The sequence below is a fragment of the Bos indicus x Bos taurus genome, chromosome 22 (genome assembly GCF_003369695.1).
Source record: "Bos indicus x Bos taurus breed Angus x Brahman F1 hybrid chromosome 22, Bos_hybrid_MaternalHap_v2.0, whole genome shotgun sequence".
NCBI lineage: Eukaryota > Metazoa > Chordata > Mammalia > Artiodactyla > Bovidae > Bos > Bos indicus x Bos taurus.
Genome location: NC_040097.1, coordinates 49,624,300 through 49,648,272, shown reverse-complemented (window position 1 = coordinate 49,648,272; position 23,973 = coordinate 49,624,300). Strand labels below are relative to the sequence as shown.

General features: G+C 46.5%; 1 protein-coding gene across 1 annotated transcript in view; it reads left to right on the top strand.

Annotated features, from left to right (window-relative positions):
• Window positions 1–23,973, top strand: part of ITGA9 (integrin subunit alpha 9) — a 363,244-nt gene that overhangs the window by 278,966 nt on the left and 60,305 nt on the right. Inside the window, exons 21-23 of the mRNA XM_027523417.1 lie at window positions 5,939–6,028; window positions 8,283–8,391; window positions 15,042–15,149. Of these exons, the coding sequence (XP_027379218.1) occupies window positions 5,939–6,028; window positions 8,283–8,391; window positions 15,042–15,149 (307 nt within the window). The remainder of the gene's footprint in view (window positions 1–5,938; window positions 6,029–8,282; window positions 8,392–15,041; window positions 15,150–23,973) is intronic.

Genomic DNA, 23,973 nt, shown 5'->3' with positions numbered 1-23,973 from the left:
AGGCAAAATGCACAGAAAAGAAAGGTGGTGAGATAACAAGATCAGGAATCTCATGACTAAGGGAGGCTGGGAAAATGGAAGGCCAGACACTGGTGAGCAGACCACAAAACCAGTGGCTACAAGTCAACCAGGCCAAGGCAGTCACGCAGCCACAGGTTAGCATGCAGCCGGGCCTGGAGGCCCACAGGATCTGGGGTGCAGAGCAAGGCAATGGACTGAGCTTTGTGAAACTCAGGCTCCTCCCCCAACCACACGGTCATCTCTGAAATGAAGGTGCGCAACCCGGGCCTTCCTCCAAGGAGGACAGCACCCTCGAGCACCGAGAAGGAGCTCCTGGTCCCACATTCTGACTTAAGAGAGAAGGTCATCTCCCAGACTCTGTACACGAGCCCCGTCATGCAGGATAACAGGCACCAGCTCAGCTGGGCATCTGACCCCCATACGCCGTGCCTGGTTATTAAGCAAGGAGTGCAGCTCTGGACCACTCCTCTCAACCCTGTGCGTGTCCATCAAGTTTAAAGCACCAAGTGGGAGCTGAAAAGGGAGTAGGGATGAGTGAGAGAGAGTCTTCCATCTCAAACCACGTCAAGAAGGGGTTGGTCCAGAGATGGAAGCAGATGCAGAACAGCCCAGGGCAGGCAACACCCCTCATTCTACAAAACCTTCGAGTACTTACTCCAACTAGCCACTGTGTCAGACAAGGGGAGATACAGCAGGGACCAAAGTTGGTAAAAATCCCTGCTCTTGGGGAGCAGTGTGCTGGCTGCAGGGGTTGGATCATGAACAAATGAACATAAATTTCAGAGGGAGACGGCAGCATTATGATTCATCCATCGAGTACGGTGCACTCGTTGGCAAGCGTAAAGCAACTTCATTTTCATCCCTACTCTCTTTAAGCCCACTTGGCAAGGGTTGTTCATTTCTGGTTCTCGGAGACAGTCTAGGACAGTCCCATGGGTTCACAGCTCACTCTTGGTTAATAGTCCTATAGTCACTTCAAGCCTCAAAATAATTCATTAATCCATAATCAAAGTGTCTTGTCCCATGAAGTAATCAAAACTTGATTGCAACTTAAGGCTTCCTCCCCTCCCCAAGGCAAGGCTGGAGGAGGGTAGCCTTTCTGTGGGTTGTCTAGCTTTCCTCCAGTGGTGCTTCTGCTGGCCCTCCTGCTTTTCCTGAGAGCCCTCCAGGCTCACAGCCGGGGTTGTGAGAGGTCAAAGGGAAACAAGAAAGGTTTTACTAAACAGGCAGTGCTGTGAGCAGTCAGTCTGGGTGTCTTGAGTTGACTCTTCTCCTTTGGAGACCCTCCCCTTGTCCACCCCCCAACTGGGGATGCTCACCTGTGCTTCCCCCCTCATTACATCCTCCAACCTCAGCCTCTAGCAGCTGGAGATGCCTTCAGCTCCTGCTGCCAAGACTGTACCCAGGGCCAGGACCAAAGGTGACCTCACACTGACTCTCACATTCAGATCCCACTCAGGAGTCTCACCCCTGACAGTCCCTGGAAAGGCAGGCGATCTTGTGGGGTCAGGAGAGGAGAGCCAGCAGCCCCTTCCCCTTATGTTTCTGGGGCCTGCGTCTGACTGTCCTGAAGAGGGTCCCTAAAACTTGACTTAAAAGGCAGTCACCCTCCTGACTATGGACCGTTTTCTCCAAAATCTGTCTCTAAGAATCCTCCTCTCCCAACTCCGTTACATCCGTGATGTTACAGCTTGGATTTTTGCCACCAGACGTAGTAAATCTTGAGTTAGTGCTTTCCTCTGAATTTTGGCATCTATTGTACCTCAGCCAAAACTTGAACTTTAACATGCTGTCATACTCACCCCAGCATGAGTGGTTCTTGAATTTTCACTAAAACATCAATTACCCAAAGATTAGACTAATATTCTTCCCAAGTGCTGAATCTTTCAACGTCACCCGCAGTTCTATCTTGCCTCTTTCTATTAATGGCTTTGCCCCCAAAGCCTGAAGTCTCTGTGCGTTTGGGAAGCTTAGGTCAGGCCCCAACAAATACTGTATAAGGCAACAGCAGACAGCAAAGGCACTGGTAGGGCTTTGTTTTTTCGCTGGAGGTCTTGCTAGTCTCAATGTTATTTAAAACTCACAGAATTAAGGTTAATTTTCCCTTTGGAACAACTGTGAAGCATACATTTTCAGAGCCCCTCAATCTCCCACCACACTAGCATATTTTTGCTTTTAATGCCACTTTCCCAATTTTGGGATGTGGGGGGGGGCATTTTCTTTAATATTTTAGAGAATGTTCTTTCATCTAAAAATGAGAGCACAGCACATCACAGTGTTTGTTTGACCCTCCTTACCGTGTATTGTCATACCCAGCATTCACTCCAGAGGTGATGACTTTCTGGCCTTTAGTTCAGCACTAGTGGGACAAACGCTAATTATATTCTATATATTGTAATAGGCTATGCAAAGCAGATGGAAATGAGAACCAAAGTGGATGTTAAAATATACCCCAGCAATCACCCAAATCCTACACAACTTTCCAGTGCAGTTCGTCAGGGTATTACTGCCACAGGAGTAGTATAGCATTTCTAATTACAATTGGCTGGGCTTGCAAGCTTTGAAATTATGCAAGACACGATTATTTTTTATTCACACTATTTTCACAGTCATGTCGTTCATGGTTGTGATCTAACAGAGATACATGCAAAGCACAGAGGAGGTAGACTTTGTTCCCATTCTTTGTTCCCATAGAATCCAGAAGGGCTTCACTGGGGTGGAGGCATTTGAACAGAGGACTCTGTTTTCAGGCTGAAGAAGCCCAAGTGAGGATGTGCATGGCACAGCCTGCTCTGTCACACCCATGTGGCGGGTGGGCACTGGACTGTGGTGGAGATTCCTGACCGTCTTAGAGGAAGGGCGGAGAATATACATGGGCAGTAAAAGGAAGGTGGCGTTGAAAGAGGAGATTGGGCTGGGCCACACAGGGCCTGGGAAGTCTCAACTGCTTTCCTCCGGCAGTGGGGAGAAAATGATAGTTTTGGAGGAAGGGAGTGATACAGTGCAACAGCTTGCCCAGAGTGAGAGAGTGCAAGATGGATTTAGTAAAGGGGAGCAGATGCCTGTTAAAACCTGAAAATTGTCATTTTCCTGCTGTTTCTGGGATCCACAGAAAACTCTCCCATCAATGTGCTGTCTGGGTCTCTCAACAGCTCAGGCAGCTGATATTCCTGAGAAGGAACATTTGGGCAGGAAATATGACATGAAAGAGACGTTCCTTGTCAAAAAGAAGAAACTCCAACTACCTCCCAGTCCCACTCAGGGTTAATCTAAGGTATCAAAGGAGGGACGCAACAACACCAGGGTGAAAATTTCATCTCCTGGTCCCATGTCCATAGACCAATGGTGCTCTAATCCTAGGTGCCCACTGGGATCACCTGGGAGCCTCCCTACAGGGATCCTCATCTAATTTGTCTGGGATGAGATCTGGGCATTGAATTTTTTTTTAAGTCTCATCAAGTGATTACTCTGTGTAGTCCCTAACTCTGTACTGGGCACAGTTTCACTCAACACACATCTATTAAGCACCTGTTATTTACAGATGCAGTACTGGGCACGTAAGAAAACCCTTATAATTTACAAATTCAAGAAGATCCTTTTATGTACATTAATATTTCTATATAGCATTACTGAACACCTAGCCAAGCTAGTATTGGTAGCTTAAGTAATTAAATAATCAGAATCTTCTAATTATTTGAATTGCAGTTGTTAAAGAAACTATATTGCCTATTAAACCTGCAGCTGAATGTCTCAGGCACCAATTACACTCCAGACTTTGGTGAAAATCTGATCTTACTGTCCCAGAGGGCAGCCACAGCACCGGACTCCCTGCTGTGACAGAACAATCCTTAAAGCTCCTTATCTTGAAAGCCACAGTTAAAATACCAATCATCGTTTTCTTCCCATCACCATTCTTTGAAGCTCTCTTGCCTACTTGTGGATTTAGGAGGACAGAAAGTTGAGACTAAACAGTTTCTCAAGAGCTTCTGTCTGGCAGCCTGGCTCTGCAGACTTTGGGAAGCATCCTAAGTCACGAGCTTGCAGAATAACTGGGGGCCTTTTGATGTTAAGCCTCTTTATCTCAACTTTGCAACCTCACTCAGTCTGGAGCGGTCCCCCGATGACAGATGAGACTGTTGGGCCAGAGCTGCCAGCAGCCACAGGTGGCTGGACAAATGGCAGGGCACAGGGTGGCGCTTCCATCAGGAACTGATGGCTCAGACTTGGCAGGACACTGGGTCGGGGCAGGGAGCAGGCCCAGGTGTTGCCATCCCCCCACCCATTCAGGAGTTGCCTCTGGTCCTTCCTGTGCAGAGATTGCACAGCGTTTATTGTGCCCCTGGGAAAGGAAGGGCAGAGAAGTGGGGCTGCATGGGCACCTGATCCTGCTGCTTCTGCAAATCGTGATGGATGTCACCTCATCTGCGGAAGACAGAAGAGAAGTCAGGGGTCAGAGTCACAGAGCACCATTGTTTCAGAACAATAGGAGAGAGGAGGAGAGGGGCTGTGAGTCTGTTGAAAAACGGTTACATTCAGCACTTGCTGGTGGGGAGAGGAACTCTGCACAAGTTTGGGGGATGATGTGGTGGGAAGTGGTCCGGATGAGCTGTGTCCAAACTTCAGCAGCAGGTCCTGCCTTCCACCCCTGGAGGGTGAACTTAGCTTTCAGCTGGGACCCCGTGTTCATTCCATGAGGTGGAACCAAGTGTAGGTGCCAGGTTCAGCACTGTGTTCCCAATAGCCGTGCTTTTTTCCAAGGCGATTGCTTTTCTGCAATAATAATCACAGTTCATATTTGAAATCTCATAAAGCTATGAAGGGAAACTGGGCCTTCTCTCTTGTCCTCTTCTCCCCTCCCCCAAACCCCCAAATCTGGCATCAGGAAAAGGCATCACAGTGGAAAAGCAGTTGCTGTGGGTCCTTGGGGCAAATTACCTAATCTGTCTGAGCTGCTCCTTACCTGTCAGCAGTGGGTGAGCCCCTCTCTCTGGGGTTACTCTGAATACCCAGCTCCGTCATGGCTGGAGGTGTGCCTGGCACATGGTAGCCCTCAACACCATCACCCACCTTGTGGTCACCTTTCCAGAATGACCCTGCAAGCCTCCCCCTTCTGTTTTTCCTCACCCCGAGGAGGAGGCCTGTATGTGAACCCGTTTGAGCCAGAAGTCCTATAGCAGGAGCTCCTGTGGTATTTATCGAGATGGTGCTACCCAGGGCCTCTCTCCTGGGCTTGGTTGTCCGTGGATGATGGATGATGCCATTAGATGGGAAATAGCTGCTAAATACAAGCAAACGTCTTCCCAGCTGCAGTGCCCTAACCTCGGTTGTCCATTATTCATGGAATAAGCCCTGCAGAAGCAGCACACGCTGTTGGTGCCCACCCATAACCTCTCAGAGCTCGCCTCTACCACACACACACTGGACAGTTCCCATTCCCAGCACCTGTCCTTCTGCCTGAGGCTTTCTCTAGCCAGACCTCACTCACCGTGCACATAGGTCACATGCCAGGGAATTAATCCCCCACCCCCACCCCCCAGCAGGTCTCAGGAGTCATTGATCAGCTCCCATGGCTTCAGCTGGAAGATGAGGGTGGGTACTCCACGCTGCCTCCTGGAGTTCCCTGGTCAGATGGAGCCCGGCTGACCTGGATCACATGCCCTGCTTGTCTGCCTGCCTTCCTGTCTACCCCCTGCTGTCTCCTGGGGTCACCTTCCCTGTACACTACTGGCCCTCACATCTTTATGGGGTGGGGAACACAACTGAAACCATAGAGTGCCCACGGTGATGCCATACAGGGACCAAAAACAGAGTTGAGGGTAAAAAGGTACGGAACAGAGAGCTGTCCCTCTTTGGGAGGGGAGAGGCCCATCGCGGGCAGGCTGTGCTGACTGGCATCCCGTCCTCTCTCCCTGCACAGCGGCAACGTGGAGCGCTCAGAGTCCCTTCACAACAACGTCCTCACACTGACGGTGCCGCTGATGCACGAGGTGGACACGTCCATCACGGGGTGAGTAGCCAGGACACAGTGCTGCCTGGGGCAGAACCCTGTGCTTCTCTGGTGTTTGCTTGTATGGCCAGGAGCCGGTGGCCCTGCCACTTCCACTTCTGCCTGGCTTGGAAATGCAAGATGAAGCTTTAGCTACAGTGACTCACGCCCTCCTCCCTCCCTGTTTTCTCCTCTTTCCCAGCTGCCCACACACTTGGTAGATTATACAAGAAGTGTGATGACAGGTGTAAGCCGCAATTCCTTCGAACATTCTGTACACCTTTACATGCATCTCTTCCCAGCGCCCACCGCTCCGGAGTGCCACAAGGTAGCAGGCAGCTCCATTCTTGGGATTAAAATCTCAGCCAAAGGCTGCTGGGCCAGAGGTTACAGCCAATGCGTCCCAGGGAAGGCGGGCCTGCTTTCTGAGTAGCCTCTAGTCAGCTTTGGTTTTGCATGTTTCCCATCCTCCTGCAGAGCAGGTGGGCAGGGCCAGTCACAGTGGGCACACTGTCTGGCTGAAGTCCACAACTGCTCAATGCCTCTGGCGTTGTTGGAAATCAGGGCTGCAGGCAGCAGGGACCCAAAACAAGCCTGGGTGGTTTTCAGCCAAAACACAGGCCTGGAAAAATGAGAAGTCAGTTCCTGTTTCCGGCTTCAGAAACAGAGCACGATAGAGGAAAAAGGATTTGCACAATTAGTTTAGATCAAATGAGGACCTGTTGAACCTTTGCCCCACAGGCAAGCTGAACTTTCTAGAGGTTCAAAGTCTCTCATTTTTCAGTATTCAAGTGCTCCTGGGTCCTGGCCTTAGCCGCAAGTAGAAAAGTTAATACGCTGCAGAAGGAGCCATGCCTGCAAAGCTCCCAGCTCTGCTGGGTGTCAGGAATGAGTCTCCGGTGGGCGTTCCTGCCTCTTGGCGTTTTTCATCACGTTCTTTAGACATGAGGCATTGGTGGAATATATTTGCAAACCAACACAGATTTGCCTCTGTTCATGGCTCTGTTTTTAACCATGTAGTTTATTTACTTTCTCCTCAGACGCACAGTGAGAATGTCCATGGACCAAGCCCTGTCCTAGGGGATGAAAGAGAAAACAGGGCTCTCTTGATCCTGTTGTCAGACCCTGGAGGCCTCCTTGTGAGGTGTTAACAGCCCCCAACGAAGCCCTCAGTTAAACAAATGAGTCAACCTCTGATCTTTCCAGGAACATAAAATAGCACTCATTTAAATGAACCCACTCTTGACCTGGGTGGCAGCTCACTACATTTATAAACTAATTTCTACACTTAAGCTGAAAATAGGTTAATTGCTATCTATTTAGACTTGGTACCAAAAATCTTACAATATTGTGTTTAGGCAAGCGAGCGACTTCTAGAATCTCATCTAGAATCCATTATTTTTCTGGGAATTTAAATGAGCCTGGGGTTTATTGACACAGACAAAATTGAAAACATCACTACACACTGAGCTGGAATTCTTCATCACGTCTTACACAGCCATTTGAAATCTAAAGAAAAAGGCTATTAGTGTAAGGACTCAATTTTTAATACCTAATTTCTAGTAATTTTGGTAGTCTGAAAATCTTTATTTTTTTAATTTGTTACAGAGTGGGGCTTAGAATGCCAAACATATAATTCACTTATATTGTCATAATCTTTTTCAATTCACAAAATGTTTTTCAAATGACAAAATAAAACGTGTAATTTTATAATCCTAGGACTGCCCTTGTGGCTCAGACGGTAAAGCGTCTGCCTACAATGCAGGAGACCCGGGTTCAATCCCTGGGTCAGGAAGGTCCTCTGGAGAAGGAAATGGCAATCCACTCCAGTACTCTTGCCTGGAAAATCCCATGGATGGAGGAGCGTGGTAGGCTACAGTCCATGGGTTCGCAGAGTCGGACACGACTGAGCGACTTCACTGATTTTATAATCCAGTTTAAAAACTGAAATCAAAGCTACCATGGTCTTCCTTCTCATTTTAGAAGTATAATCCTAGTACATTGTATACATAACTTACTGATTTGACCTAAGATGACCAGACATTACTGGGAATGTCTGCTTAAAAAGTACAGGTCTGGCTGTGTCCATTTACAAGAGAGAGAAAGAGCAGTTCCAGAAGTGAAGCATTTGGTGGGGGACCCTGAGGGGAGCCAGGTTCTAGATCCAATAGAGACAGATGTTTGAGCTCTAGATTCAATAGAGACAAATGTTTGAGCTCCTAGGATAGCGGTGACCCTGCATTGGGATGACAGATTTCATGCTTTCCTCTTTCAGAATCATGTCTCCAACCTCCTTTGTGTACGGCGAGTCTGTGGACGCATCCAACTTCATTCAACTGGATGACCTGGAGTGTCATTTCCAACCCCTCAACGTCACCCTTCAGGTACCCACCCATGGAGACCTTCTCTATCACTGGGTACTAAGGGACGGGCCCATGGGATGTGCCTTCTATGAAAAGCAACCAAAGGGCCAGGCTTTTTCTAAGAGAAACTCTTCCCAGCCTGAGTGTGTATGTGTTTTCTGTAACCACACACAGAAACAATCCCTTTGCTGCCTGGTACTCTGCTGTGTAGCCCCCTCTGCTTTTCAGTATTTGGAGGGAAAAAGGCATGATGAATGCCAGCCTTCCCCAGCAGACCTTTGGACCCAGCATGCATCCTCAGCCAGATGGTCCACAGAGGACCCCTTCTGGTTCTCCATCATTCTTCACATTGTGGGCAGGGCAGCCTCGAGGATTTGTCGTGTCCTCTTAATCCTGGGGGCTTCCCCGGTGGCTCAGTGGTAAAGAATCCACCTGTGATGCAGAAGATGCAGGAGACATGAGTTCAATCCCTGGGTCAGGAAGATCCCCTGGAGGAGGGCATGACAACCCACTCCAGTCCTCTTGCCTGGAGAATCCCGTGGACAGAGGAGCCTGGTGGGCTGCAGTCCATGTGGTCGCAGAGTCGGACATGACTTAAGTGACTGAGCACACACGCACGCTTAATCCTGGGTTTCTCCTTGCTGACCTAGCTAGGTACCCACACCTCCCACAAAGGAACAGCCTTTCAAAGTGGGGTTTTACAAGAGCACAGCAATGTGAGTGAAGGGAACTTCCCTGGGGGAAACACGCTGCTCCCCAAAGAGCAGGGCTGGCTCTCCTTATCATATAAGCACTGTGTCCAGCAGGTATACTCGGTATGGACTGTGGACACTGAAGGACATTGTCCTTTTCTAAACCAAGGGTGGAAAAACTTCTTCTGCAAAGGGCCAGAGGGTAACTATTTAGGCTGTGTAGGCCATCCAGTCTCCACAGCAGCTATACAACTAGGCTCCTGTAGCGCAGAAGTAGCCAGGAACCATGCACAGGACAAAACTGTGGCTGTGGACACTGACATTTGAGTTTCATTCATTTTCACATGATATAAAATTGCTTCCCTGGTAGCTCAGGTGGCAAAGAATCTGCCTGCAATGCAGGAGGCCCTGGTTCGATTCCTGGGTCAGGAACATCCCCTGGAGAAGGGATAGGCTATCCAGTCCAGTATTCTTGGGCTTCTCTGGTGGCACAGACAGTAAAGAATCCGCCTGCAATGTGGGAAACCTGGGTTCAATCCCCGAGTTGGGAAGATCCCCTGGAGGAGGGCATGGCAACCCACTCCAGTATTATTGGGCTTTCTTGGTTGCTCAGATGGTAAAGAATCTGTCTACAATGCAGGAGACCTGGGTTCGATCCCTGGTTCAGGAAGATCTCCTGAAGGAGGGCAGGGCATTCTTGCTTGGAGAATCCCCTGGACAGAGGAGCCTGGTGGGCTACAGTCCATGGGGTCGCGAAGAGTCGGACATGACTGAGCAACTAAGCACAGCACAGCACACATCATTTTCACATATTATGACATATTCATCTTCTGTTTTTTCCCTAAACATTTAAAAGTATAAAACCATCTTAGCTCACAGGATATACAAAAGCAGGTGGTGGACCAGGTCTGGCGTGCGAGCCATCAGTTGCTGATTCCTTCTCTGAAAACAGACCCCAAGGCCAGCACTGTTCAACAGGAGGGTCTTTGAACATAAAACTAGGGGGACCGAGCATCGTCCAGATATTCTCCTTAATTGACAAATGTGGGAAATGTAGGCCCAAGAGGAGAGGACATGCTGCAGGGTGGAGAGCTGGGAGCTGCTGGGCTGGGGCCAAGATTAGGCGGGTGTTACCTGGAACACCCCTGTGTAGCTCAGCAGCTGCCAGGAGCTGGGGGTGAAGTGATGGAGCCAGTGTACCGTAATCCACATCCCACGTCTTTCTAGCTCTAGCTCCAGCTCCCAGAGCTCGCTCCTGCCTTCCCTCCATCCTTCCCTATGGAGAAGATGGTTTCTCGGTCTGGCATCCACTGCTATGGCCAAATAATTATTATTTTCTTTCCCTGTGGCCTCTCCTAGGTGGACCAAGGGGATGACAAATAATGACAGGGTGAGGGTCCAGAGAAAGACAGTAACATATTTGCGGTCTCTTGCAAACAATGGTCTCCCTCTCGCCAAAGCTTTCTCCCAGGCAGGAGACCTCCAAAGTCATGATGGATAACACACATCCTAGCTCAGAGAGGAGTCACCTCCCAGCCAGCTAAGCCCCTGCTGTCACACCCTATGCTTGATTTACAGGGGAAAAGAGAAAGATGGGGTCACTCTTGCTTTCAAGACCTTTAGAGTGATTGCTGGGAATAGGACCTCTGTGGTTTTGAATTCCTTCTCACAGTTAGTTTCTTTTTCTCCATTGCTTTTTGCAGTTGGACAGAAAACAGATAAAGGCCAGATGAAGTTATTTCATTTTACTTATTCGTGTGTGCTCAGTCATGTCCAACTCTTTGCGACCCTATTGATTGGAACGCGGTGACCCTATGGACTGGAACCCCCTCGGCTCCTCTGTCCATGGGATTTTCCAGGCAAGAATACTGGAGTAGGTTGCCATTTTCTCCACCAGGGTATCTTCCCAACCCAAGGATTGAATCCCCATCTCCTGTGTCTCCTACACTGCAGGTACAATCTTTACCACTTGAGCCATCAGGGAAGCCACTTTAGTTTCAATTGCTTACCTATAGTTTTGCAGGTGTCTTACAATAAAAGATACGTCAGGTAAATTATTTAGACGGGTTCAAATGACACACATCATGTAATGAAGAGGGTATTTGCAGAAATTAATACAACGTTGTAAATAACTATACTTCAATAAAATAAAATTTTTATTATTTTTTATTAGAGTATAGTTGCTTTACAATGTTCTATTAGTTTTTACTGTGCAACAGTGTGAATCAGCTATACACATACATACATCCCCTCTCTTTTGGATTTCCTTCGCATTTAGGTCACCAAAGAGCATTCAATAGAGTTCCCTGTGCCATACAGTTGGTTCTTATTAGCTGTCTTTTTTATGCTAGTATCAGTAGCGTATATATGTCCATCCCAATCTCCCAGTTCCTCCCAACCCCCCCGAACCCCCCCCTTTCCCCCCTTGGTATCCATACATTTTTTCTCTGTGTCTGTGTCTCTACTTCTGCTTTGCAAATAAGATCATCTATACCATTTTTCTAGATCCCATATATATATGTGCTTTAATATATGATATTTGTTTTTGTTTCTGACTTACTTCATTCTGTATGACAGTCTCTAGGTCCATCCACGTCTCTACAAATAGTGTTGATAGGAGAAGGCAAAAAAGAACAGAAGTTATATGAAAAGATATTTTAAAAATATACAAAATGTTCTCTTCTTCCTATTTAAAAAAAGAAAGAAATCTGAGAGCCTGTGGTTACATCATGTTTCTCTGAAGGCACTTTTACAGGGAGCTTGAAGTTTGGTATTCAGACAAAGAGCTTTCTTCTGACCTGACATAGGATACAGGCTAGGGAATCAGGGCCCTGGGAGTGAGTGACTGGCATGACCCTAAGATTCCCCTCCTGATTATCAGTTGCCTGAGGAAGTACATAGCATTCTGTCAGGATTAAGGAAATTGGCTGAGTCTGAAAGATGGATAGTGTGTGTTACTGATGGAAAGGAAATCTTGGGTTAGCAAAGCTGACAGTTTCCTTACAATTCTCTGACAGCTTGTTTTCTGGTATAATTGTCATGATTCTGACCATCCTGCAGGAAAGCCACTGACCAGCTTAATGGTGATAGTCATCCAAAAACAGGTGGAGATAGTAGAGGAGAATAGGGTCAGGAAAATGAATAGAAAGTGTTAGTCGTTCAGTTTTGTCCAACTCTTTGCTACCCCATGGACTGTAGCCTCTTTCTGTGGAATTCTCCAGGCAGGAATACTGGAGTGGGTTGCCATTCCCTTCTCCAGGGGATCGTCCCAACCCAGAGATGAAAGCCAGTTCTCCTTCACTGCAGGCAGATTCTTTACTGTCTGAACCATCAGAGAAGCGTTATTCTGGCAACATCTCTCCTGAAAAAAGGCACGAGACTTTCCATACAAAGAGATTTTTTTTCTGGGTCTTTTCAAAGCTAATATTCAACAAGCTATGTCATTGTTTAAAGATTGTTCTGCAAGTGCTGATGGGAGAAAGGCAGAGACACTGGTCTTAGAATTGGTTTCAAAGTTTCATCAGAGTTTTTTTCTTCACAGACGTAAAAATTTATTGACCATCAATAGTTGTTTTTTTTTTTTTAAATCAAATCAATAATTTCCCTCATTTGAAAAATGATGATGAAAAATAATGCAGATGTTACACGGGAATGTTTGCAGAGAGTCAAACATTAAGACATTTGTTAAAAATATGGTAATACAAGCTCTCCATCTGTCCGGTTCTGGTGGATGAACTAATGCAAAACAAAATCAACTTCTTTTTCCTCACTCATGCTTTAATTGTGATTTCCCAGACAGGTCAATAGGTTTTCCTTTCAATGCTGTGCTCTCACATTTCACTTCAAATTAACGGTTTCCATTGTGGTTGGATAGTCCTTCCTTTTCTTGTGCCTTAGGGTTGTTGTTATGGGTGAATTGTGTTCTTTTTGAATCAAGAGTTGGCAGCAACTACTCATCCACTCGATGATTTTTTGTGTCTGTTCTCTGAAGCAAAACCCACTATTGCAAAAAAAAAAAAAAAAAACAAAGACAAGTTTTCTAGGGAAGAGCTGGCTGGAGCTAGACCCTTGTATATTCTGCCAAGTGTGAAGATCTGCTAACTTGTCCAACCCATCGCCGGGCTCTGCCCTGCTGACCTCAGCTTCAGAGATGCCCTGAATCCTCTCTCTAGTCCCCAGGCCACTCCTCTCTTTTGCCCCTACCCATCTTTTTAAAAATAAGCTAACATCTTTATCGAGTTACCACTTACATACCTTAGAGTTCACTTGTTTAAAGTGTACAATGCAATGACTTTCCCCACTGTGCAACTTTCTCCATAATCTAATTTTAGAACATTTTTTTCACCTGCAAAAAGAAACTCCATGCCTGTTAGCAGTCACTCCTTATATTAGTCTCCTATTGCTGCCATAACAAATTACTACAGACTTTGTGCCAAGTTTATTTTATCTTACAATTTTGGAGGACAGAAGTCTGCAAGGGTTTCACTGGTCTATAAAAGCAAGGTGTCAGCAGGGCTGTGTTCCTTTCTGGGGAAGAATCTGTTTCTTTCTTCTGTGGTGATTCTCCTCCTTTTGGAAGCTGCTGCATTCTTTGGCTCATGGCCCCCTTCATCTTCAAAGCCAGCAGTGACTGGTTGCATCTTTTTGACAGTACATTTCCCTGTTTCTGACTCTGTCTCCCACTTCCCTATATAAGGACCCTTGTCATTACATTGCACCCACCTGGATAATCCAAGATCATCTCTTGATTTTAAAGTCAGCTTCTTAGCAACCTGAAATCCCCCTGGCCATGTAATATAACATACAGTTTCCACGGATTAGGACAGGGACATCTTTGAGAAGCCATTCTTCCTCCTGCCACACTCCTCATTCCTCCTACGCCCCAGCCCTAGCAGCCACTAATCTACTGTCTGTCTTTATACATGTGCCCATCTTTTTTACTCTCCTTCATCTTCCACTTCTTCCTTGAGTTTCATGTCAGTCTCTGCTCCATCTCCTTTCTCTCATGGGTCTTTTAGTGGCTGCCATCTTTTCTCTCACTTCTCAAGAGATGATGGGCTGCTGGAGACAAAAAATGGGGAGGACTGTGTGTGGGATGAGAGGGGTAAAGATTGTAGGACCAAATGCTGCGACAGAAAAGATGTGCACAGATGTCATCCAACAGTATTCGTAAGTGGTAAGATGAAAGTTACGGAGAAACCAAATCAGCTAGATAGTGTAGTAAAAAAGAGCCCTTTCTGTAAGTGAGATCATTTGGTTTGGGGATAACCCACTCTGTCTTTGAGAGTCTCAGTTACCTCCAACTATAAAAGGAACGGAGTTGGACCAGATCAGTGGTTCTCAAAGTATGTTTTCTGGGCCAGCAACATCAGCATCTCCTGAGAACTTTAGAAAGGCAAGACTTCCCTGGCCGTCCAGTGGTTAGGACTCTGAGCTTCTAACTGCCAGGGGCCCGGGTTTGATCCCTGATTGGGGAACTAAGATCCCACATGCCATGTGGCATGGCCAAAATAAAAAAGATATTCAAACCCTTCAGCCCCCACCCCACCCTAACCAGAAACTCTGGGTGTGACCTTACTCCAGTCTAGGTTTTAAGAAAACCATTTGATTATTCTGATATGTGTTAAAAGTTTGAGAACTACTAATCTAGATTATTTCTAAACTCCCACCCGTGTAACAGTCTATGAGTAAATTTCCAGGTCAAAATAAGTATAATTGTTAGCAGCAGAAGATAAGAAAATGCTAACAGGGGGAATAAGGTAACTTGAAAGTTTGTGGGGTTTTAATGCACATTAGAAAGATTTCTATGTCATTGAAATCTCCCGTCATTTGATATTTCATTTCAAGTCATGACCTTCTAGATCCTAAACCCTAGTATCTCTGCGTATCACTTCAAAGGATTTTAGAATATATAATGTAGACATGAAATGAAGATCTCTATTTCTATTAAACCATGCCGTGTGTGTCTCACACCCACAGATCTATAACACTGGGCCAAGCACCCTTCCTGGGTCATCTGTCAGCATGTCCTTCCCCAATCGACTGTCACCTGGTGGAGCAGAGATGTTTCACGTGCAGGAGATGGTGGTGAGTTCTCATTTGTTTTCACGCTTGCTTTGAGACTTGAGCCAGCCCATTCACGTTTTGTGTTCAACCCAAGAGCCCAGAAAGGTCAACTCATTCTAACCTATGGAAACATACCTGGAAAAGCTGGGAAACCTGCAAGTTCTGAACTTCTACATTGAGAAGATTGGTTCATACCATGAGAAGACCTCTTTGGGGATGGCCAAGGGCTGTTTATGAACCTGACTTCTGGGATGGACTTTACCGGCTCCTGGAACCTCCACACTTGTTTGCAGTCTTGTATGTATCTGAATGTGTGTTTCTAAGGGGAAGATTCACCAGCACTCATAAAGATTCTCGTAGGGCCACTGATGCCTGGAGGGTGAAGGATTCATGCATAAGACATAAGTGTAGGTGGAAACTCAAGTTCATATGCAGAATATGCAATTCTGCTTGATCCTAAGTCAACTGTAGATGATTTTTGTCTCAACAATGATCATTCCTCCCACTTCCTTGGTTTCTAGGACATCACATTTCACTTGGTGTCTCTCTTCTCACTGGCTTTCTCCTCATCTTCCCCGTTCCTACAGGGCCCAAGGGCCTTTTTTCCCTACACTCAGTCTCATAAATCTCCCCAGGACCCCTGGTTTTGTATTCAGTCTGTGCTGATGACACTAGTTGTTTTTCTCCAGCCCACGTATCTCCCATGAATCAGAGACTTTGATAGTTAGCTACCTTCAGGCCATCCCTACCTGGGTGCCTAACAGGAATCTGTCTTAACCAAACTGAACTCTCAGTGGTACCCCTCCAAACCTGCTTCCCTCCATGACCTTCTGCATGTCACAAATGGCTGCTCAATCCTTCCAGTGGCGTGGGTCACCCTTAACCCCTTTTCCCACACTTCAGATCTGAGCCATCACCAAACCTGATGTTTCTACCTTCCCCCCAAATCACAGTGTTACAATTTTTGACCCCTCTACCATCAGCACCCTGGTCCAAGGCACTGTCATCTGTCACCTGGTTTATTGCAGTGGCCTCTTCACTTAGGTCACTTCCCCTGGCCAGCCCCGCTGCTGTCTGTCTGTGCCCCAGCAGCAGAGCTGGGCTTCCAAAATGTAAGTCAGGTCACGTTACTCCTCTGCTCAAAACCCTCCGATAGCTCGCCTATGCTCCACATTCTTCCAGCACCTCAGCCAGCTTCACATTCTGTCTCTTGCCCTCTCTGGCCTCTCCCCTCTTCCTCCTCTCTCTTCCCCAGTCATCCTGCCTCCACGCTGGTCCTAGAGCATAGAAGACGCTCTCCCACCTCCTGAATTTTGCACGGATCTTCTGCTACCCAGCGTACCCTTCCCCAGAGAGTCACATGACCTCTGCCCTCACCTCCTTCTCGTACTTGCTCAAATATCACATCCTTGGAGAGGCCCTCCCTGACCAACCTGTGTCCCAGAACCTCTCACCCACCCTTCCACCATCACCCTCATCACCAGCTGGCACACCATATATTTCCATATTTGACCAGTTTATCTTCCTCCTGGCCCCTACAGTATAAGGACAGGACTTTTATCTGCTCGCTACTCTTATCTCTAGGGACTCCAATACACAATACTTAGAGTATAATATGTGTTCAGTAAATATTTGATATTTGTGGACTGAAAAAAGTTCATGCTATAAAACATCATTTACTCTTTCCACATGAATTCAGGAAAAGTTTCATGCTGATAAAAAATCACCTCAGTGCTCCTAAGAGTCTGGAGCGGCTGGACGAGAGGGTGACCCCTTGTGGGAAGGAGGGAGCATGATGCTCGGGAGAGTCACTGCACAGGGAGAGGGCATGTGGTCCACATTGAGGGCGTTGTTGAATCATTGCTCTTACATGGGAATGTGAGGGCCAGCTAGCCAGAAAGATGGATGGTCTCTCTGTGGACAGCTTGAAAGTGGGGCAGCAAGGCCCATGGCGTGTGACACACCTGAGCCCACAGGAGGCCCATGATGTGATAGAGATGACGGTTCCCACATTGCTGTCCTCTTGGGTCACGTGGGCTGAAACCCTGGGCCACAGGAAATGCTGAATGCAGGATAGGTGCCCCTCCTGGCCTGCCTGCTCAGCCATCTCCACCCCTCACAGTTTTCCACTCCTGCTCCATGAAGTGCCTGTGCCTTGGAGCACCGCTGAAACAGTAGAAGAAGAGCCCCAGTGTCTTGCACCTACTGCAACCATGGTGTGAACTTAGCATGAGGTTCCCACTGCCCACGTGCTCCTGTCTGCTCCCTGACATGCTGTTTACCTCTCCAACCACTCCACCTTTCCCCATGTCTGGGGGATACTCTCCTCACAGAGCATTGCTGTGAGCTGTTCATATGAACATCAGTAAAGCTGTAGAGAACATTGCTCCCTCGTGGACGAAATTATTTATTGAAAGAAACAGGAAATGTAATTCACTGTGATTCTGAAAGTATCTCAGAACCAAGTACATACCCTTTTCTCTCTTTTTTTTTTTAAGAATTTTCCCTCTTTTAGAATTTGTGTATTTATTATTTTTGTCTGTACTGGGTCTTCATTGCTGCATGGGCTTTTCTTTAGTTGTGCTGAATGGAGGCCACTCTCTGATTGCAATGCGCAGGCTTCTCATTGTGGTGACTTCTCTTGTTGCAGAGCGTGGACTCTAGGGCACGGGCTTCAGTACCTGCGACTCCCAGGCTCTAGAGCACAGGCTCAGTAGATGTGGCACTTGGGTTTAGTTGCTCTGTGGCATGTGGAATCTTCCTGGATCAGGGATTGAACCCTTATCTCCTGCATTGGCAGGCAGATTCTTTACCACTGAGCCACCAGGGAAGCCCCGTTTTTCTCTTTACTAATCATCTGACCAAACAAGAGCTACTCCAATTTGGAAGCATTTATAAATAGCTGGCTTGGCAGCAAGGCATGAGAAGTGGTTTTTCTGAAGATTTGCAGAACTGCCTGACTGATCATCCCACTGAATGGGCTCTCAAAAACCCCAAGTCCTATGAGCTCCCTGCATTCTGTTCTCTGAGTTCTCAGAAGTAGACGCTTTCGATTTTCAAAACCGTACTGAGAATTTTCAGAAGTATGTAGCAGAATTCTCAAGGACAGCCAAGCCATTGGTTGGATACATCAGCCTGTGTTCAGAGGCCCATGATATTTGTGTGGTGTGGAAAATCAGGCTCGCCAGCAGATCTCACTAAGCAAGTAGTGAAGCACTGTGTTCGCATGGATAGTCATTACTGGAGACCAGTGTGATGATGAGAGTAGAAAACGTAAAAGCTGGTGCATGATGGATGCAGTGAAGAGACAGGAGTCCCAAGTACTGTTTCAGAGGCCACTGGGCAGCACACTTTCTGCCGTAAAACCTAAAGGGCCAAGAACAAGGGCATCCTGCAGCTCAGCCAGCTTCCCAGCCTTGGCCCTGCCCCTGCTCAGCAGAGCCCAGAATGAGCCCACTGGAGTAGGTGAGGTTCACGCAGCTCATGATGCCCTCCACTCTGGCCCTGCAGGACTTTGGATAGAGCAGGCTTCTCATTCTGGGAATTTGGGTGGCTTGGTACAAGTCAGACTCACTCCTATTAGGAGAAACCAGTACTTGTTTCCTGTGTTCTCCAAGAAGTACCCCTAAGGCCTGGGGGCATTCCCTCCAGATCCCACCCTCAGCCACCAGCAGTCCCTAGCCTTGGACAGGCCCCTGGGCAGCCAGGAGCCAGTTACCTCTTCAGCCAACTGAAGCCCAGGGACAGACAGCTGGCATTGAGGGAGGGTGTATCTGCCGTCCCTCCCCACACTGCAGGGGACCCTCAGATTGTTTCTCTCCCTTCAGCAGCACGCTTGGTATCCATCTTCCTGCTGAGGGTGGGCATGCTGGCTGACCCCAAGGGCCTGGGCTATCACCCCACCTATGGCCCTGTCTGGGACACAGTTTCCTTTTTTCAAAATTTTATGTATTTATTTTATTTTGGCTGTTCTGGGTCTTTGTTGCTGCGTGGACTTTTCTCTAGTTGTGGTGAGCAGGGCTACCCTTCCTTGTGGGGCCTGGGCTTCTCATTTCAGTGGCTTCTCTTGTGTGCAGAGCAGGGGCTCTCGGGCGCAGGGCTTCAGTATCTGTGGCTCCTGGGCTCTAGAGCATGGGCTCAGTAGTTGTGATGCTCAGGCTTAGTTGCTCCACGGCATATGGGATCTTCCTGGATCAGGGATCGAACCCTTGTCTCCTTCCTTGGTGGGTGGATTCTTTACCAGCCTGGGACACAGTCTTCTAACTATTGGTTCAGAATTCATTTGGAAGTGTCTGGGGTTTCTGGACAGGACAGAACTGCCTCTAGGTTTCACCATAGAGTCTTTTGTTCTCCCAAAGGATTCTTGAGGTCCAGATGGCTGTGAATGGAAAATGACTTTTGGAGAATGCTTGTGTGGGAAAGATTTGTATAAGGATCGCAGTGAAGTGGGACCCCTTCATACACCCACCCAAGCCATGGTTCCTGATCTTCTTTTCTTGGAGCAATTGTCCTGAGCCCCTCCACCTTGCTTGCATTTTATTTAGAAACTGCCTTGGTGGTGGTCTGAGGAATGACTTGGCATTTCCACTGCCTCCCACCCACTGGGGTTGTGCCAAGTCCTGTGGGGATCCTGACTCCCCACACCATAGCCAAAGCATAGGCAGGGCACTGTGACCATGGAGACCATCAGGAGTCCAAGTGGGAAGGACCATGAAAATAATAGAGTGAGAAAGGGGAAGAATGACGGTCCATCTGAACTAAAAATCATGGCAAGTGCTGAATCATTCTTGATGTATTCTGCAAACACTGGCAGAGAAAGCACCAATGATGTGCCAGGCTCTGATAAGAGGAATAAATCTCACAACACAGGTGGAAATTCAGTCTAGCAGAAGACAGATCTATGAAATACAGTTGCAGCTCTCTGTACCAAATGCAGTCATGGAGGCATGGCCAGACCCAGGGATGTCCAGAGGTACAGAGCCCACCATGGAGAGGGGACAGAACGTGCGTCACAAAACAGGCTTTTGGAGCCAGGGCTTAGGGGATGTGTAGGTGCTCACCAGGAGAGCATGTGGGACAAGAACATTGCAGACAGAGGCAGTGTCAGCGTGTGAAGGAGTACAGTGGAGGTGGCACCCGGTTCTCCATGCTCTCTGCCCACCTCTTATGTGCATGTGTGCTAAGTCACTTCAGTCGTGTCCACCTCTTTGAAATGCTATGGACCACGGCCCACCAGGCTCCTCTGTCCATGGGATTCTCCAGGCAAGAGCAATGGAGTGGGTTGCTGTGCCCTCCTCCAGGGGATCTTCCTGACTCGGGGGTTGAACTTGAGTCTCTTATGGCTCCTGCATTGGTAGGCAGGCTCTTTACCACTAGTGCCACCTGGGAAGCCCACCCACCTCTTATACATACACCCGAAGGTTACTGCTCTCTACGTCTTCTGTGGGGCATACAGCAGATGGCTGTCTTGGCAGTGTGACAGTGAGTACTAAACCCTGGCATTTCCTGTGACAGTTGGCGAGGTTCTAAGGGGCATCACTCCTTCTAGGATGCATCGTGTGTATGTGCTCGTGTGCCCACCCCGGGCTGCTGCCGGGGGCAGTGGTTTCTGGGCCCGACTGCCCATGTGAGGCAAGCCATAGGCAGTCACTCCTGCAAGAAGGTTCCTGTGGAGACGGAGGACACAGCTGCTCTCACACAGCTAGATGGGACCTGGCCTGGAGAATGTAACAGCCTCTCCTTGTTGTGGGCCTCCTGCAAGGATGAGCCTTTTAGCAGAGCCCCTGAGTACAGGCCTAAGACAAGGCCAAGGTGGCACATGTGCCACAAGCTTTATGGCTCATGAAGGCAAGACCATTGGAACTTGAGTGGAATCCTGCTCCAAAGTTAAATTTATTCACGTGGCACGAAGGTTCAAGGGAAGGGATAGGAGGTTGTCTCAGGACTCAAACATCAAGTTGTTGAAGTTGAAAACCTGTCTATGAGCAACTTTATAACCCTGGAGGAGAAGGCTTTAGCATTTGGCTCTTAATATGTAGGAAGAAAAATGTCATAAATGATGGCTTGCAGAGTGCAAAGGTGGAACTTTATTCCTTATTTATTTATTCCTTATCTTAGTAAATTATAACCACCCTTCCAATGCATGTACACCAGACAAGGCTGCCCATGATCTAATTTTTGCCAAAATGAGTCAGTTGATACCAGAACTTTAATTGTTTTGTGATGAGGATGTCCATATCCCTCTGAAGAAAAGATACACCTGATATATCACTGACCATACAGTAGCTTAAATTTAGAAATGGAGGACTGAATTGTTTTCCCCCAGGATGATCTGAGGAAAACATACCTGCTTAATGACAGTGGTGTGAGACCATCAAATCTATCACATTTAATCAAAGGCTGAAGAGTAAAAAAAATTTCTGAATAACTGATGAAAGATGAACTCAACTTACTGCTGTCCCGAGGCTTTAGTAGTATTTTTATGTGCTTTTAAATTTAATCTACACAGCAGCTCCATAAGGTAAGGTCATTATCCCAAGTTAAGAAACCAAGATTCAAAGATTTGCCCAACATTGCACAGCTAGTAAGTAACACAGCTGGATTTGTAGCCAGGTCTACCTGACTTCAAACCTCATGTGCTTCCCCCTATACTATTCTGTACCTCTCCTGGGAGTACTGCCCACTACCCAGTCACCACAGGCAGACTCAATCAACAGAAAAGACAGAAGATGAGCAGACCACCAAGAATCACCCACTTAATGAGCAGCAGACATGCAGATGACACCACCTTTATTGAAGAAAGCAAAGAAGAACTAAAGAGCCTCTTGTTAAAAGTAAAAGAGGAGAGTGAAAAAGTGGGCTTAAAACTTAACATTCAGAAAACTGAGATCATGGCATCCAGTCCTATCACTTCATGGCAAATAGATGGGGAAACAGTGGAAACAGTGAGAGACTTTATTTTGGGGGTCTCCAAAATCACTGTAGATGGTGACTGCAGCCATGAAATTAAAATATGCTTGCTCCTTAGAAGAAAAACTTTGACCAATCTAGACAGCATATTGAAAAGCAGAGACACTACTTTGCCAACAAAGGTCCGTCTAGTCAAAGCTATGGTTTTTCCAATAGTCATGTATGGATGTGAGAGTTGGACTATAAAGAAAGCTGAGCACTGAAGAGTTGATGCTTTTGAACTGTGGTGTTGGAGAAGACTCTTGAGAGTCCCTTAGACTGCAAGGAGATCAAACCAGTCAATCCTAAAGGAAATCAGTCCTAAATATTCATTGGAAGGACTGATGCTGAAGCTGAAACTCCAATACTCTGGCCACCTGATGCGAAGAACTGACTCGTTTGAAAAGACCCTGATGCTGGGAAAGACTGAAGGTGGGAGGAGAAGAGGAAAACAGAGGATGAGGTGGTTGGACGGCATCACCGACTCGATGGACATGAGTTTGAGCAAGCTCCAGGAGTCAGTGATGGACAGGGGAGCCTGGCATGCTGCTGTCCATGGTTTTGCAAGGAGCTGGACATGAAACCAACTCTCAGTGACTGAACTGAAATGAACAGAATGAGCAGCATTCACCCCAGGACAGTGAGTGAGCCACCAACTGCTATCAAAAAAAGAACTAACACCAGAAGGTGTATTAACTAGGCAGACAGATTAAGATTTTACAATGAGCAAGATTGATGCTTTCAGAGAGATACAAAAGACAGTATTCCCATGAAATAGAGTAAGCTAGAGTTTTGTAAATTTAAAATTTTGACCATTCAAATAAAACCCTCAGTATATGAGCTGCGTAGTAGAATGGGTATAAAAGAATAAAGTGGTGTATCGGAAACTTGAATGATTTCAAGAATGTAGTACAAAAGGGACCGAAAAAAAGCCCTTTAAGCTTTTTAAACTACCTAGTATGAAGATCCAAATGCTCTCTATATGAGAGTGAGGAGGCTGGAAAGATGGAAGCGAAAACAAGCAAAGATTCTTTGTCTTGTTTGGGGAAAAGTTTGTGTACCAGTTAGCTCAAGACTTTGATAGAAATAAAGCTTAAATGTGCAAAAAAAAGTTTTATCTTTTTTAAAATCAGTTTATTTATTTTAATTGGAGGCTAATTACTTTACAACAGTGTGGTGGTTTTTGCCATACATTGACATGAATAATTTTAATGGCAACTTAGAAGAATAAAAACAATGTGGGACATCCAAACCACTAAAGAATAAGAAGCATTTAGAAGGAAAGAATTCATGAATAAGAAGGCAAAGGAAAAAATTTTATATGTTTATATATGTATATATATATATACATATGAGATGGCAAGAATAAATCCAAACATATCAATAATCAGAATAACTGAGAATGAATTAAATGCCCTAGTGAAATTCAGAGACTCCCAGATTGGTATTTTTTAAACCCAAGCATAAGTTACTTATAAGAGACACACTTTTTAAAATGACTGTAAGGCATCCAAATAAAGATAAGGCAAATACTAACAAAAAGAAAGCAAATATAACAATAGTAATAGCTAACAAAATAGAATTGAAGCAAAAACAATATTAAATGGCCAAAAAAATGTATTTTAGAATGATTAAAAATACAGTCCAATGAGAATTTGTAATTTAAGTGAATTTTTACATAACCAGTCACACAGCTATAGAAAACATGTAGTTTTGTTTCTCCTGATGGAAAAACAAGGAGACATTTACACATTCACAGTTACTTCAGGAAAATTTATTACCGTTTCCTCAAAAAATCATATGTTTGACTAATGCAGCTAACAATTGTGATCTCTTAGAGAGAGAAAGACCAAGACAAAATGAGTCATAATGTCTGGGTTTCATTAGTACTTGCTTG